This window comes from Xenopus laevis, chromosome 9_10L, assembly GCF_017654675.1.
Source record: "Xenopus laevis strain J_2021 chromosome 9_10L, Xenopus_laevis_v10.1, whole genome shotgun sequence".
In the NCBI taxonomy this organism is placed as follows: Eukaryota; Metazoa; Chordata; class Amphibia; order Anura; family Pipidae; genus Xenopus; species Xenopus laevis.
In genome coordinates, this window is record NC_054387.1 from 79,646,313 (window position 1) to 79,663,519 (window position 17,207).

The 17,207-nt window shown below is 35.8% G+C and overlaps 1 protein-coding gene across 3 annotated transcripts in view; it reads right to left on the reverse strand.

Moving 5' to 3' along the window:
- The window catches only part of LOC108701391 (titin), a 234,891-nt gene extending 221,074 nt beyond the window's left edge, over positions 1-13,817 (reverse strand). For 2 of the 3 annotated variants that reach the window (XM_041576221.1, XM_041576220.1), the window contains exons 1-9: positions 13,591-13,816; positions 10,783-10,886; positions 4,862-5,065; positions 4,441-4,728; positions 3,719-3,804; positions 2,741-2,985; positions 1,505-1,718; positions 1,137-1,286; positions 250-384 (exon numbers count right to left, since the gene is read on the reverse strand). In XM_041576221.1, the coding sequence (XP_041432155.1) occupies positions 250-384; positions 1,137-1,286; positions 1,505-1,718; positions 2,741-2,985; positions 3,719-3,804; positions 4,441-4,728; positions 4,862-5,065; positions 10,783-10,873 (1,413 nt within the window). In that variant the 5' untranslated portion in view covers positions 10,874-10,886; positions 13,591-13,816. Of the gene's footprint in view, positions 1-249; positions 385-1,136; positions 1,287-1,504; positions 1,719-2,740; positions 2,986-3,718; positions 3,805-4,440; positions 4,729-4,861; positions 5,066-10,782; positions 10,887-13,590 lie in introns of all 3 variants that reach the window. The other variant, XM_041576219.1, reaches the window with a different exon arrangement.
- Between the last annotated feature and the right edge of the window lie 3,390 nt (positions 13,818-17,207).

Sequence of the window (17,207 nt, forward strand, 5' to 3'; positions counted from 1 at the left end):
TGGCAGTGGCTCTTCAGACTAAATGTGCCATAATTGTATTTACGGTATTCAATCATAGAGTAAACTTTATAAAACTTACAGTTTATATAGCAAATCAAAAGATGTTTTATAATAGCCACTGGTACAGGTCACAAGCTTTTAGTTAGTTGGCATATGCTATGATTTTATCAAGCTATAATAAGAGAATTTCATTGGCGATAAGCAAGGGGTTATATGTGTTATTTTCACATCTGCAGCATTTCAGTTCACCTGTTCTTGAACTGTGCGTATCTGTTCTTGTTTTTTGGCAATCCCCTCTACAGTTCTTGATACGGTCTCTTGTCTGCCTTTTTCAATAGACACAGCAACAGTGCCTACAGTGGTTTTATGAGCTTCTTTCCTTATCTGATGTTTACAGAAAAGTATGTTTATCTTAGCAAAGGATGAATGATGACACATAAAAAGAATCAAAAATTTCAGTGTATTAAAACTTTTTTTAGTTCTTTTTTTCTGAGGAAAGTTTGCATTAGAGAACTTTGGGGAAAAATGTATTAAAATGGATAAGTGGATAAGTTGGGAGCGTGGAGAAATGAGTTAATTTGACTGTGACGGTGAAGCAAGGTCAATGGTAGTGAAGCATAAAGCAAGCACTAGTTAATGGGGCAGGCTGGTTTTTGTGGGTTGGGCTTATACCAACAGACTTGGTAAGACCTTATTGGCTGTCCTGCAATGGAGCACTACCTGTGCCCCAAAAGGGTCATGTTTCAGAGCATTACTCCATTAGGGACAATTTTACACTGATTTTGTTTGGATGGTGCAATAACGTCTGTTCCTTTATTAAAGATGACACCAACAAACAAAAGTGAACATGTAGTACAGACAATAACGATCTGAAGATTTAGATCTTTCCAGCAACAATCTGTAGTTTTGAATTGTATTTAGACTGAATCTCCATCATCTTCAAGCCTCTGGCTGGATTTTTTTGCAGGAAGAAGCAGGCATTGCTTTCTCCAAGTACAACAGAAGGATAAATTCAATGTCTGCCATCAGAGCAAAAATTTAACTTGCCCCCTTCCCCTGTGAAATATCTACCAGCCTGCCCCTGCCATGTTTGTATGAGATTGTGAATGAAATTGCAGCTGTGCTTTGATTTCTACCTGCTCAGGTACAGGCTGTATTTGTACGGCAGCCATTGCCGTTCTTTTAGCAGTCAGTTCCTTGGCACTTGGCACAGGTTCTCTCACTCTGGCCAGGTCAACAGCAGCAACTACAGTAGCAACAGCTGCTGTTTTCCCTGTGTCGTGGACCTAGATTTGTCATATTAAAATATGTTTCACATATAAAAACAAACATGGAGGAACCTTTGCTTGAACACTGCAAACAATGTACATGGAAAATGAAGAACATTACTCTGCACATAGACATAACATTTCCATGTTAGAAATTTCTAACATGCTGTTCTACATTGCAACATCTTAGGGACACTTCTTTTGCAGGATGTCTATAGATCAAATGGCTCTCTTACCTCTGCTCCAATGAAGCCAGTCACATCAACCTGCTCCCTTGCTTCAAATCTCTGTTCTGTCTTGATATGTGTGTCACTTTTCGATATGAAGACCTCTTGTTTCCATGGTGGAAGAACATCTTGACCTACAGCTGTTGGTGTAGACCTTGCAGGGTGGGGAGATTTCACCGATCTGATGGGAGATGTGGACGGTCTTCCAGCCGGAGACACTGATCTAATAAACATGTTTTAAAAAAAAACATTCACTTGTTTGGAAAGATAGATCCCATACAAGCATTACATTTATGCAAACAGTACAATATATGGAACATTTTTGCAGCTGTCACCATACCCTGCAAGTAATATAAAAGGCAGCTTGCACTTTTAAAGTGTTTTATGCCTTAAAAGTAGATTTATCATGAGTCTAGACTTTTATTTTTACTGATATACTTTGTATATTATTTTCTGTTAGCACCCAATTCTATTCATCTTCCAGTCTACCAGTTATTTGATGCATTCCCTAACTGTAAGGTTAACTGCACCCTGCAATGGAGGTAACTAGATCCAAATAGAATAAAAAAGAAGACCAAGTTCATAAATCATAATATGTAAATGATACATAGCCTATTCAGGTATGGGATCTGTTATCTGGAAACCTGCTATACAGAAAGATTAGAATTACAGAAAGGCAGTCTCCCATAAACTCCATTATAATTAAATAATATGAATATTTAAAACTTATTTGCTTTTTCTGTGTAATAATACAACAGTACTTTGTACTTGATCCCAACTAAGATATAATTAATCCTTATTGGGAGCAAAACCAGCTTATTGGGTTTTTAAATGTTCACATGATTTTCTAGGAAAACGTAAGGTATGAAGATCCATATTACGGAAAGATCCGTTATTCGGAAAGCCCCAGGTCCCGAGCATTCTGGATAACAGGTCCCATACCTGTACAATGAAATATTGAGATGTGTAATCTGGGCTATGACCAGAAGGTGGTGGTGTTGTTCTACATTAAATTTAGCACATGGAGACTATGAACCTGTATGAAAGCAAAGAAATTACCCATACCAAAACAATGTCTAAATGTTTTGTGTTCAAACATATAAAATCACTCATTTTATACATTTTACATGGAAATGTAACCAATAACTGAAAGGTCAGTTACCCCTTGCTCCCAGAATAACAGGGATAGAGTACTGTAATCATAGCAAAACAATACAAAATACAAAACAGTTGTAAAAGTCTTACCTGACAGGTGAAGGTATAGGGGCTCTAACTGGTCTGACTGGAGAAGGTGATTGCCTCACAGGGGAGGGAGACTGCTGTCTCACCATCTGAACCTTGGAAGAGATCACTGATGGTGTAGGAGACTTGGATGTGGACTTTGGAGGAATTCTGGGAGGAGCTTTATGAGGCAGCTGCACTCCAATAGTACTGTCAATAACCATCTCAACTGTGGTGCTGGATTTGGCTTCATAATGGGCCTCTACGCTCTGTAATAAAAAATACATGAATTCAGGGAACAGAATAAGAAAAAAGCTGCTGAAATGTTCACATATAATAGTGTCACTCTTCTAAATACAAGCCATATTAATAGAAAAGAGAGATCACATAGTAACAGCCCAGTCTCCTGCTCTCTGTAATTTGTACCCAAATACATTTTACTGCCACCACTGAAAAGGCCTAAAATGCACCATATTACCTCAGGAACAGCAGCATTAGGCAGAATGGGCTATGTGTAACAGGGCATGGCCTCTAAAGTATTCTCTGAAAAGCAGAGTTGTACATCAAATAACATTATGGGGATTACAGTTCAAAGACATATATATAGGGTCACAAGTCAGACATTAGCTGCAAGCAGATTATAGCTATAGTGATGGTCAAATCATTTCCTGGGTCATATACAGGGTGTATATATGTGTATAGGAAGGAAGTTGGCTGGTGACAGGAAGAGAGCTTCCCTGTGCAAATTGAAACATTGTCCATAACCATTTTATAAATAAAGGTTTGTTTGACTGAAAAAAAAGGTAATAATTTACAATGCTGTACTAATTCCAGGTAGTATTTGGACACAGTTCAAATTGAAGGATAATGTCCCACAGAAATATTTTCAGTATTTTTAGGAAAATGAAATATAATATCTAGAACACATTTCCTACTGCATATGAAGTGTAAGAGGCATATGTTTTTATAACCCTTGAAAGCAATTTGAAAACAAAAAAGTACCTTTTCGAAACGTGCTTGTCTTGTTTGGGAAATCTGAGCAGTTGAAACAATGGTTTTAGTCTTTTTAGCAGGTATTTCTTCTTCAGCTAATTCATAGAAAGAAACATACAGGGAACACATGAATTATATTCAGACAGTGAGCTTCCAAAAACATATTTTGAATGTTATTGTATTAAAACTCACAATGTAAATACTAGGTATTATAAATATCCTATAATAGAGGAATCATTGGGTAAAGAAGAATATCTTTATTATTTGTTTACTGACAGACTATAGAGATTTTAAACACTAAACTCAGTTTGCATATGAATGTCTGCTGCCATGCTTCTCACCTCTCTTACACAGCACTTTAAATGCCTACGAAACACTGGTTTAAGATTTTTTACACCTGTGAACAATGACCATTCTGCACATGCAAATTCTGTAACAAAGCTAATATCTCGGAAAGAACCTATTCCTTATCTATTTTATAAACGTGAGAACTGCACTTTTTCTTTCTAACAAAGAAGCCCAAAATACGCAGCTCTGAACTGAGTTAAAGACTTGTTTGCTATTGCAAGGGTCATTGGTTCACTGAGTGGGACACTAGAATTGTGGCCAAGGCATGTATGGCCCCTCATTTGATCAGATAAGAGAAATAGTAAGCCTGTGTTATGGCTGCTGTAAATCTTATGGAAGCCTGATGCAAGAAGGTATAAAGTCTTACAAAATGAAATGCATACCTTGAACTGTAAGTTCAGCTGTAGAAGTAGCACGTCCGACATTATTAGTTGCATTTACTGAATAGGTTCCAGAATCTTCAGGGTAAGCTTCTGCAATAATCAAACTGTAGAGGTCTCCATCTTGGATGATCAGAAAATCTTGGGAGCTACGGATTTCAGCTCCCTCCCTGTAGAACTTCACCACAGGTGTAGGGATTCCACTGACTCGGACGTCAAGTCGAACTTGACTGCCTTGTTTTACTGTCGTCGTTTGTAGTCTTTGTGTAAAATTTGGTGGTGCTGTTTCAGCTACAAAGTAAAAATAAAGGGACATAAAGCAAAGACTGAACAATGGGTTTGTGTTAAAGGTATGAAAAGTTTCTAGCAGCTGCCTGCATTGCAACTAGACCTTAAATACCATATACCCCCCCTGCAGGTATACCTGTTATGAGTAATTCAGCGGTACTTGTTGCTTGTCCTGCTCCATTGGCGGCTCTTAAGGAGTATTTCCCACTGTGTGCTGCTGTTGCGGTGGGGATCACAAGTTTAGCGCGGCCATCGCTAAACGTGATCTGCACACCGGGCAGTGTTGCAGGGGAAATAACCTGGCCATCTCTGAACCAGCTCACCTCAGGAACTGGATATCCTAAAACAAAAAAAAAACAACAAAAAAAATGAAATACAGTCTAGCTATTCATGTGTAACAAAATAAAAAATGTTTCTAATATAGTTAGTTAGCCAAAAATGTAGGGGCCCATTTACTTAGTTCGAGTGAAGGAATAAAATAAAAAAAGCTTTGAATTGGGAATGTTTTTTTTGGCTACTTCGACCATCGACTACGACTTCGACTTTGAATCGAACGTTTCAAACTAAAAATCGTTCGACTATTCGACCACTCGATGGTCGAAGTACTGTCTCTTTAAAAAAAACTTCGACCCCCTAGTTCGCCACCTAAAACCTACCAAAGTCTATGTTAGCCTATGGAGAAGGTCCCCATAAAAGTTATGGGTTAATCATCAACATTCCAATTATATACTTAAAGGTTTACAAAATCACTTGTGCATTGCAATTTACATACAAGAAAATGGTAGTACTATAAATCAAAATAATGTTACAGAAACATTTTTAAAGGAAAAACATCATCTCAGTATTTCGATTTATAGTACTACCGTTTTTCTTGTATTTAAATGCTGAGAAATGTATCAACTAAGGGGCCGATTCATCAAGCTCGAGTGAAGGATTCGAATTAAAAAACTTCGAATTTCGAGTGTTTTTTTGTGCTCCTCGACTATCGTATTGGCGTAAATTCGCCTGAGTAGAATGATTCGAATAGATCGAGCGCAAAAACGCTGCGACTATTCGCCATTCGATAGTCGAAGTACTGGATCGAGCGCAAAAACGCTGCGAATATTCGCCCATTCGATAATCGAAGTACTGTCTCTTTTAAAAATACTTTGACTGCCTACTTCGGCACCTAAAACCTACCGAATTGCTTTAAAAGCCTATGGGAAAGTCCCATAGACTTGTTTTCCAAGTTTTTGATCGAATAAAAAGGCATTCGATCTAACGAAAATCCTTCGAGCGAATATTCGATCGGGCGCCTTTTCGCCCTGCGAATATTCGCCAATTCGACTATTCGCCAGCGCGTAAATTCGCCCGAATTGCCTATTCGATTCTATTCCCCAGTTAAATTTGGAGGGATTTAACCCCTCGAAATTCGATCATTGATACATCTGCCCCTAAATGTTGCAAAATTGTAACAGATTAGAGTCTGCACCTGAATTACTGAGCTGCCAGACTGTAACACCAGACATAGGAACATTCAACTGTAAACTTAGATTTTGGAAAAACAGTAAAAAATAAATAATCGAAAGAAAATGAAAATAGTCTTTATTTCTGGGGAACAATCTAAAAACAAGTGAATTGAAAAACCAATATCTCTGACCTAACTGTCAATCAAAATCTAACTCCTGCATATAGAGAGACAGATTGCTGAAGATACTGAAGGGTATCTTGATTATTTTTCAATGGTATTGAATTTTTAACTGATTGTGTTTAGAAAGTTCTGCTTTTCTATGCGGTGATGTTCATATTACATTTACATTTTTGTGATAGTTCCCCTTTAAGGCTTAGTAGTTCTAGGTCCCAAGCATTCTGTAAAATCGATCCCATAGTTTTGTATGCATGCTTGAAAAGCAAATCTTACATTAAGAAATATTTACAATTATTTGGTTATAATGGTTTGCAGGAAAATAATGTATAAAGGCTGGAGTGACAGGATGTCTAACATAATAGCCAGAACACAACTGGATCGATAGATTAAAATCCTTCGAATCGAACGATTCGAAGGATCTAATCGTTCGATCGAACTATTTGCGGTAAATCCTTCGACTTCGATATTCAAAGTCAAAGGATTTCAATTCGGCAGTCGAATATCAAGGGTTAATTAACCCTCGATATTCGACCATACGTAAATTTGCCCCCTGATGTATAAAGACTGGAGTGACTGGATGTCTAACAGAACAGAAAACAACTTCCTTCTTTTCAGCTCTATAACTCTGAGTTAGTCAGCAACTTGAAGGGGGGCCACATCTCAGATTCAAATGCAACAGATATGACCCATGTGCCCCCCCTCAAGTCTCTGATTGGTTACTGCCTTTTAACCAAGGTAACCAGTCAGTGTAAACCAAGAGAGCTGAAAAGCAGGAAGTAGTGTTCTGGCTATTATGTTAGACATCCAGTCACTCCAGCCTTTATACATTGTTTTTTTGTTAACTAGCTATATTAAAAACATTTTTTTATTTTGCACAGCCTATCTATTTACCTAGTTTTTATTTTTATACTGAACAATTCCTTTAATACTGGAGATTTGTAGAACAAAACATTAATCAAAGCCTTGTAATATCCCAGCATACTACAAATTGACTTTTTAGTGAAATTGGCCTATAAGATTCTTTTGCAGCCCATAATTTAATTAAGGGGGGTATATAGCAAAGCAACTATAGCAACCAATTAGCTGATTTCATTGACTGGTCACTGATTTAAAAGCAAACTATTTGATTATAGTAAATAGAAAAAAAACTATGCTATCACTTCTTACTGACTTTACTTGTAAATACAGCACATATTCTCCTGCAAACCATTATAACCAAATAATTGTAAATATTTCTTAATGTAAGATTTGCTTTTCAAGCATGCATACAAAACTATGGGATCGATTTTACAGAATGCTTGGGACCTGGAACTTTCCATAATGTAAATACTAAGCCTTAAAGGGGAACTATCACAAAAATGTAAATGTAATATGAACATCACAGACACATAGAAATGCAGAATTTTCTAAAATAAATCGAAATACTGAGATGATGTTTTTCCTTTAAAAATATTTCTGTAACAGTATCTTGATTTATAGTACTACCATTTTTCTTGTATGTAAATTGCAATGCACAAGTGATTTTGTGAACCTTTAAGTATAAAATTGGAAAGTTGATGGTTAACCCATAACTTTATGCAGATAAGTAAAGGCATTTGCATTGATACAAGTTAAATTGAAGCACTTTTGGTCTAAAATATCTGTAAGGGGTTAAACTATGTATGGCTTAGCTTGATTTTAACATAATTGAAAAGAATGTTTTAACTATATTATTATCACTACTGTTCACTAAGTTATTGAACTAAGACTATTTATTAAAACTTTTTAGACATATTTGCACTTTAGCTGTTTTCCAGCCATATAAGAGTTAAATTTACACATGATGTCACAGACACGGTCATGTGATGTCAGGGAGGCTATTGAAATGTTTGATTTGTATGTATTTGTACCTTAAAAAAAGGTTCCAAATGGGACGGAAACAACGGTTATACATACCATGTAATTAATACATATATTTTTTTCCACATAAAGACCCATGGTGCTGGCTTATTTTCTACTTTTATCTACATTTCCATGCAAAGGGGCAGCTATATATATATATATATATATATATATATATATATATATATATATATATATATATATATATATATATATATATATATATATATATATATATATATATATATATATATATATATACACACAAGAGATATTGCTCAGACTAATGTTTCATTAACAGTGTACACTTTTTTAAACCAGCAGGATTCCGCTAGACAGATGAATATCACATGGAATATAACTGTTCCTATATTTTACATGGGGCACATTCTTTTTTAAATACAATATTATAAACACAAGTATTCATGCAGAGATTACAACAGCCAATACATATTAGAACTGATAACATCACTAAGCACAGTTTATAAGTATGTAAATGATTTGTTTGACAGATTTGGCTTTGGGAACTTTAAGTATCAAAAACTTGGAACCCCCAATAAATATATTTGCAAAATGCCTATTAAGCTCTAATGCCACTGCTTGTCTAGGGATGGTAGCCTGGAAATGCTCCCCTGTGCCATTACCCTTATATACAAAATGGCTTGATCTAGAACATAACTATGTTGCAGTAAAGTGTCTCTTTTTATCTCTTGGTCTACTGACACAATCTGTGGGCTAAGTAGATTTCTACCTAAAAAGAAAGGACAGCTGATTTTCAAATCTCATGATTGATGGCACAGCTTATGGGGCTTTGAGAGACATGAAAAGTGGGAGTCTCCTTTCAGCATGTCAGGCCTTTTATAGAGAAGCAGCTGCCCACAGCACAGCTTAATAGAGGATCAGTTTTCCCAAAATAGCAGAGCACATTCACTCCTGACATAATCTGATCCTTTCAGCTGGACAGGACCTGGCCAGTGTCACAGACAGAATCCTAAAGATTTAAATTATTTGGCTCCTAACATATTGTATTGTAGAACTACAATTCCCACCATGCTTTTTTAGATGAACTGGTACAGCAATGGCAGAAGATGAGTTGCACATCATTTCAAACTCCTTATTACTTTCATAGCCCAACAGATAATGCCAAACAAGATCACCATAAAGACTTTACATGTTAGAAGTGTTTTTGTGTAATTTCAGGACTACCCTATGAAAATGTTTTTCATGTTTAGTTGGAGCTGAACCTCTATGTATGTACAGATTGATGAGAAGAAAAAAAACAGACAACATAGCAAAATCATTAAACAGCCCATAACATTTAGGGACTGATTAATTAATATGTAAGATTGCGTTTTGCCTCCATATAATTGAATCAAAGTAAAATGTGATCCAAAAAATTCATAAATCACCTCCTTAACTCGCTTTATTGTACATTGTGGGGTGGGGGGGAAGTACATGTTTTAATTGATTATCTTTTTGGGTCAATTTTATCAAGACTGACATATCTGAGGTATTCTTTAAATACAGAGGGTTTTGTAAAGAAATGGGGCAATAGGGGGCAGTGTTTCCTGCAAGAGATACTTCATTCTGCATAAATAGGGCACACAGTATGGCAGATAGCATCCATTATTAACTGCATTTATCAAGATAAACAAGATTTTTGTGCAGCATATGGGCAACAATCTATGTCCATATATATAAATTAAGATTTATATAAAGATAACATAATATAAAACTTGCAAGACAATGATCAGGTGCCCCTAAAATACACATCATATCATCAAGCAGTCAGGATGGGAATGAATTCACATGCCCACCATTTAGATCATTGACAGATAAAACAGATGGGCAAACTCCCAATCCAATCTTTAAACGAAAGATATAACATAACATAGCGCCCAGGATGGCAGCTTTGGGGGAACTTAGTCTAGGGGTTTACAGCTCTTTGATCTGATTGGCACATGCACCTAGAAATTTGTGTATTTTCCCATTCAGCTAGGATAGGGGGTGGGTCTGTTTATGACAGCTTTACCTATAAATGCTATATGCATTCGGACTATACAGACTATTAAAGCAGAGCATGCTTATTTTTCCTTTGACAGTATTGCAGTTAACATCATCATCATCTATTATTTATAAATCACCAGCATATTAGAAGCACTTAACAAAAGTCAGAATTATGAAATCTGAATAAATGAAGACTACAGGAAATTACAGATGCTCTGAATAGAAGTTAGTAAGAAATACATTGTGAAGAAGTGCTCTGGGAATCCATAACCTCACAGAACCCTGTCACAAGCACACGTTGAGTTGTATAGGTTAGGATCAGGGTGATATCATGAGAACTACAATAAACTATTGAACATGTAATTACTATTACTGGCTTGTCGTCACCATAACCCTCATGTATCTGCTTTACTATTTGCCAGAAGAAGCATGGACTACAATTCTCAGCTTGTGAAATAGAAGCAATAAAAAATAAAATAAACAATGCCCTTTGTTCTATCACACACTTATATATATATATTAAAAAAAAGTCATGATCTTACCGCTGATCTGAGCCTCAAAGGTTGCGGTACTACCCTCCAGTACCACAACACTTTGTATCGGCTGTATAAACGTTGGTGCTTGTGTAGCCATCTTTATAGGCACTCTAGAAGAAAAGAAAATAGAGAATGGTGAAATACTATTACTTTAAGCCCTATGTTCTGAAATCTTTATTTTAACTATGATACAGGGATATTGCTCCTAAGCTTTCCTGTTGAGTTGGGTGGGCTATATTAGTACATTCATTCTTCAAATCTAGTATCAAATGCCTGGGGGCTAGAAAGATATATTTGTAAGATTTTTTAGTATTTTTCTAGTATGTTGTATATGGCACTTTTCCTTAGATGGAAACCTTGGGTCTGTAAACCTAATATTTTGTAAATTATAACTTTATAAATTATGAGTACTGATATCATCAGTTATAAACAGAGAGTATGACTCACTGAAACTTGTGTATTATTATAAATAAAGTACCCCTGTTGCAAAATATGAGGATATTAGAAGTTACCTCCCAGTTCCTTCGGCCTTGTGTTTTTATATGGTCATGAAACTCCTCGGTAACTTATAATATCCTTATAATTTACAAGAGGGAGTATTTTATTCACTATATAAATATATATATAATTTCTGAGTGGCAAGCATCTTTCCAATATACATTCATTAAACACTTTCAATGTGTTTCAAGTTGTTTGTAAATGCAATTGCTATTAAATGTTCAGAGCAAATGCACACTAACTCGTATTTCTAAATCATAAAACAATTGCACCCTATGTAGTTTGAAAATCTTCTCAGAGAAAACTGTAGTTATCAAAAGGCCCTTAATCTCTGGCAGTTGCTTTGCATTCCCTACTAAAGCACATGGCACTCCAATGCGGCAAAGGCAACGCCCTTCCCATGCGCTCTACTTGTTGCCTGCTTTTCTACTTGTTCATATTGCCATGGAATAATCTGCATCTGTAATCAAAATGCCTGAAACTCTTTCCTTGCTATTGTAAGAGGAGATTAGAAATTTTGTATGTCTCTATAGAGTTATTGGAACATTAATTATGATGTCAAACTCAAATGACAAAGCAGGCTATGTAAAATGTGTAACACTCCAGTGATTCTTAGGAACCACACACAAGCTAATTTAAAGGAAGGTTATAGCATTTATATGCTGCAAATACATGTAATTGTTCAAAGATTTTATTATATGGATAAAAGAATATATTTAATGCCTGCATTTAAAATGAAAATGGATGTCTACTGACTATAACCCCAATGTTATATAAAAATTGTAAATCAGGCATTGCTATATAAGATGGGACTGCCCACTCCCCATTAATAAAGAGGTATTTAGAACAGTTAAAATGGCTGCGGGGATATTAAGTATAAATGTATAGAAATGGCTTTCAAACAAGGTGAGAGAGGGTCACATGCCCCCACCCAACTGGTGACATGCCTGTACTAAAAACTCATGACCCGTCTTGACTGACATAGAATAAACTGTGTTGATAAAAATAATCTGTTTTAAAGTTATACCCAAAGACAAGACAAAAGCAACTGACTGCAACCATTGAGTGACAGGTCATATGGAGAGGACAGGTGGGGACTTCAGTGCAATTAAAAACCATTTGTTCAGCACATTAGAACAGCGTTAATTGAGTTGCAGGGTAATGTTAATTTAACAGCAAGTGTAACTACTACTAATTACTACTGTATACTGAATAAGCCTTGTGTGAACCAATTGGATACTCGTACACTGGATTTACGTGCTAATTTGCCCCTCATTGACTTCAGTAAGGCTCATAGATATATTCTCTTAACCAGTAAAAATGACAAACAACTTTCCTAAAACTACTGGATTGAATTGTATTACACTGAAATGTTGTAAAGGTTTAAACTGCTAGACATTTAAAGAAAAAGGAATGCTAATATATTCATTTCACATTACTTTCAAGATAATTCTGAATTCTAAACAATTTGGCTTATAAGAAAAATAATATTTATTATATTACTTTTGCATGCTTTATTTGAAAAAGAAGAAAATAAATTATTTGGTTCTTTTAAATATTGCTTTGCCCAGTGAGAATTAGCAGAGATCACAAAAGGGCATGTTCTATTCTTAGCAGGGAGGACTGTGATTGACAGAGACAAGTGCTCCCTGCTGGGGTGATATTGATAGGGGGGTAGATGATTCCCTTAAAAAGACATGAGTGACCAGCTGATAGCGCATGCATGCCATCAGACCTATTCTTGGCTCTCTCCTGCCTCTGAGTAATAGGAGATCAGGGGATAAATTTATGTCAGAGAAAAAAAAACTTCTTCATAAATGTTCCAGGCTTATTTAGAATTACAAGTTCCACAGATTCTATGCACAAATAATTACATTCATATTTTTCCAATATCAAATTTGTGCCTTACTTTTTCTATGTACAATATTATATATATATATATATATATATATATATATATATATATATATATATATATATATATGTGTGTGTATCCTATCTCTACATACACACTGACCTACATAGAATGTATATATGTATATCTATATATACCTCAATAAATCTTATTTACTGAGAATGCAGTGAATACTTTTGACTCTCTTTTTTATATGTATTGCACAATACACAAATATAAGTATTACCTGTCGTATGGATTTATATAATATAATATATCATATAAAATATAATGAATTTTATATACGTGTGTATATTTTACTTATACAATAGGCGTACTAGAATTTTCTTGTTGGTTTCTAACTTAGACTTAAAACTTCTATTACTGACAAGTAAAAATAAAAATGGCATATTTTTACTGACCTGATATCTTCAGAGTGCCTAAAAAGGTTGGGGCTGAGCCCAAAGTTTTGGAAACGACGTCCTTATCCCAAAGACCGATGTTAGACAATTCCAGTGTGTAAATGGTCGAGCCTCTTGCCTAGAAAACAAAACTACACAGTAGTTGGTTGTGTGTAGTTTTGTTTTTCTATGCAATCCCTACACCCGAGGTAAGGCTGGGGATGCACGAACTGCTCAGAAGTGCACACATGGTGGTTTTGCCTTATATACCCCAGATCTGCTGACAGCCCTCCACCATCATTTGATCATACAATCCTATTGGCTGTCCCACAGTAAGGGACTGGAAAAAGGGTGGTGCACTTTATGTAATGTTACACCTGTCATGATGACCAGGGGTGCTAATTTTGGCATGCTTAAATTTGGTTTCTCTCTGGAAACCCAGCAAATGCAGCAGTGGGGGATGTGTGTCAAATACAAAGTCTATCCATACTGCTTCCTTTTTTTTTCAGTGGATGGTAAAACGATGAAAGGGGGCGAGTTAAATGTGCTAAAAAGCCTTAGAAATTAGCATTAATCCCATTACTGTCTAACACACAGATTTGTCAATTAGCTGTTATTGTTATATCCTCATATACCAACTCTATTGTTAAAAAGTATTTCAAGTAGAGGTGTTTTATCATGCACTTAATACAGTTATAGAAACTGTTACCTGAAATGGGGAAATGTAGGGTTTTCCAGATATGGGATATTTCTATAATCTGGATCACCTTCTCTTAAATCTGCTAAAAATCATTTAAATATTAAATTAACCCAAAAGGATTGTATTGCCACCTATATTGATTAATGTAGCTTGTTTATGGTACTTTTTATCATCATGGTACTTTTTATTATTACAGACAAAAGGTAAATCATTTTCAAAAATTTGAATTATTTGTTTAAAGTGGACTCTATGGGAGATGGCCTTACCATAATTCTGAACTTTCGGGATAAGGTATCCCCTACCATGGCTGCAATAAGTACAATAAAAATAAAAATATTACGGTTTACATAAAGTACATATTACTTATTGTTAATAAGTGTTGCTTAATGTACATATTAATTGCTTTAGCTAAAGAATAAATAATAATCATACTGAAACTTACATTTTTGCAAAATTAGATGAGTGAGTTGTACAAATAAGTGCTATTGTCAGATTGTGAAGTTAGATTGCAGTAGCTAATTCCTGTAGCTAATTCCTCGTACATTCCAACAATCCACAGATATAATAATGGAAAACACACCATGAATTGATCTGTCATCTGGGTTCATCTTTATTGCTGAAACCTCAATGTAAAGTGTAGAAACTAAAATAAATATGGGGTGGGAATATGTTACCTCTTTTACTAAGGAACACTTTTTAATCAGAGATGTGCTAGTATAGAGTGAAAGTTTATCTAGCAGTGCAGGCGAGTAAAAGGGCAGAGAGGCAGCAAAACTGGTCTGCTGTGGCATGAAATATCTCTGAAGCTCAGTACTACAAATCGTGTATATATCCATTATACTGTAACAAATTAAAAGTTGTCGTTCCTGTAGGATTTTAGCAGGGCTGCTAATAAAAGAGCCCTTATGTTTTCAGTGTACAGGTAGAGGATATATTATCTAGAATATTTGGGACCTAGGGGTTTTTGAATAATGATTTCTGAATAAGGGATTCCCTTAATAGGGTTTGTCAGATATTGTCTAATAAAACACATTTTAACATGAAATAAACCCAATAGGATTGTTTTGTCAATAATTTGGTTTCATGTAGCTTAGTTACCATCAAATACAAGCTACTGTTTTATTATCACAGATATGTTTTTTTTAATAATCTAAAGTATTTGCTTAAATTTTACTTTTTGGGAAATGGCCTTCCCCTAATTCAGATCTTTCTGGATATGGGGCTTTCATGTAAAAGATCTAATACCTATATAGGAGGTTTTTTTTTTTATAAAAAAAAAAGCATCTGAAAAATGTTTATGAAACAACAACAATTTACATTTTTGCATATTTTGTTTAGGGTGTTTGTAATGAATAATATTTCTATAATATAACAGCCATCTCATATGAGTATGACACTACAACTTTTGCCTTACCTTCCCCACCCTGATAAAATAAAATTCAGAGTCCAGGATGGATTTGAAGCTTTATTTACAAAAAATATTTAGAACATCATATCTTTTTCTAAACAGTGCAATATAAAATTCAGTGTAATAGCAACTCGGAAATGCTTGCCAACCAGAACTCCACTGGCCACCTGTCATGCCAGCCACCAGGTGCAGACTGCTCCTATGGGCAAGTGAAAACGGGTAAGGTGATCTCCTGGGACCAATACATAAAGAGTTACTGAATCACACTCTACAAGCAGGGAAATAAGAGCTCCTTTTGCCACCTGCCAAGAATACCCTTGTGCTCCCCACTGCTGTGACTAAGCAACTTTAAAGCGATTTTTATGATGTAGTTTTTATTTCTAAATTACACTGTTTACACTGCAAATAATTCACTCTACAATATAAAATTTCATTCCTGAACCAGCAAGTGTATTTTTTTAGTTGTAATACTGGCGTTTAGGCAGCCATTTCAGGTCATTTTGCCTGGTCATGTACTTTCAGAAAGAGCCAGAACTTTAGGATGGAACTGCTTTCTGGCAGGCTGTTGTTTCTCCTACTCAATGTAACTGAATGTGTCTCAGTGGGACCTGTATTTTAGTATTGAGTGCTGTTCTTAGGTCTACCAGGGAGCTGATATCTTGTGTTAGGGAGCTGTTATGTGGTTACCTTCCCATTGTTCTGTTGTTAGGCTGCTGGGGGGGGGGAAGGAAGAGGGTGATATCACTCCAACATGCAGTACAGCAGTAAAGTGTGAGCACAAGTCACATGACTGGGGGCAGCTGAGAAACTGACAATATGTCCCGTGTCAGATTTCAAAATTAAATATAAAAAAAATATGTTTGCTCTTTTGAGAAATGGATTTCAGTGCAGAATTCTGCTGGAGCAGCAATTTTAACTGATGCATTTTGATTTTTTTTCCCATGACAGTAGGGATGGGAGAGAGGGATATTACTCCTCTACTGCTAAAATGCAAAGAGAAAGCAGAACTCCCTGAAACCCTAGTCACACTCTCCCCTTCTACACAGCTTAGCCTTAATACCTGTCCTCCCTAGCTTCCTAGTCTGGTAAAATCTCCCCTCCCTTAATCCTTTGGGGTCCAAGGAGTTCTAATAAATGTGAGAAACACTGAATCATTCTGGATTCTTCAGTTCAAACCTTTATTAAATCTGACACACAGTCTTGCAAACACAGTGTCGGACTGGGACACCAGGGGCCCACCCAAAAATCTTAGACCGGGGAACACCATAGACCTTAGATCAGGGGCCCACTCTCAGTACTATTATAATTCCTCTCCTCATGCAACCTCTATTCTGATAGTCTCTTTTCTTTACATACTATAATTTCTTATTCAATCTATTTAGTCTCTTTGTTCTCATAGAAATAGGGAATGGCCATGAAATATGCCAAATGTTTTGAAGCAGGAGGGCCCACTGACACCTGGGCCCACCTGGAGTTTTCCTGGTATCCCTGTGGGCCAGTCCGACAATGTGCAAACATCTTCTTTTTGTT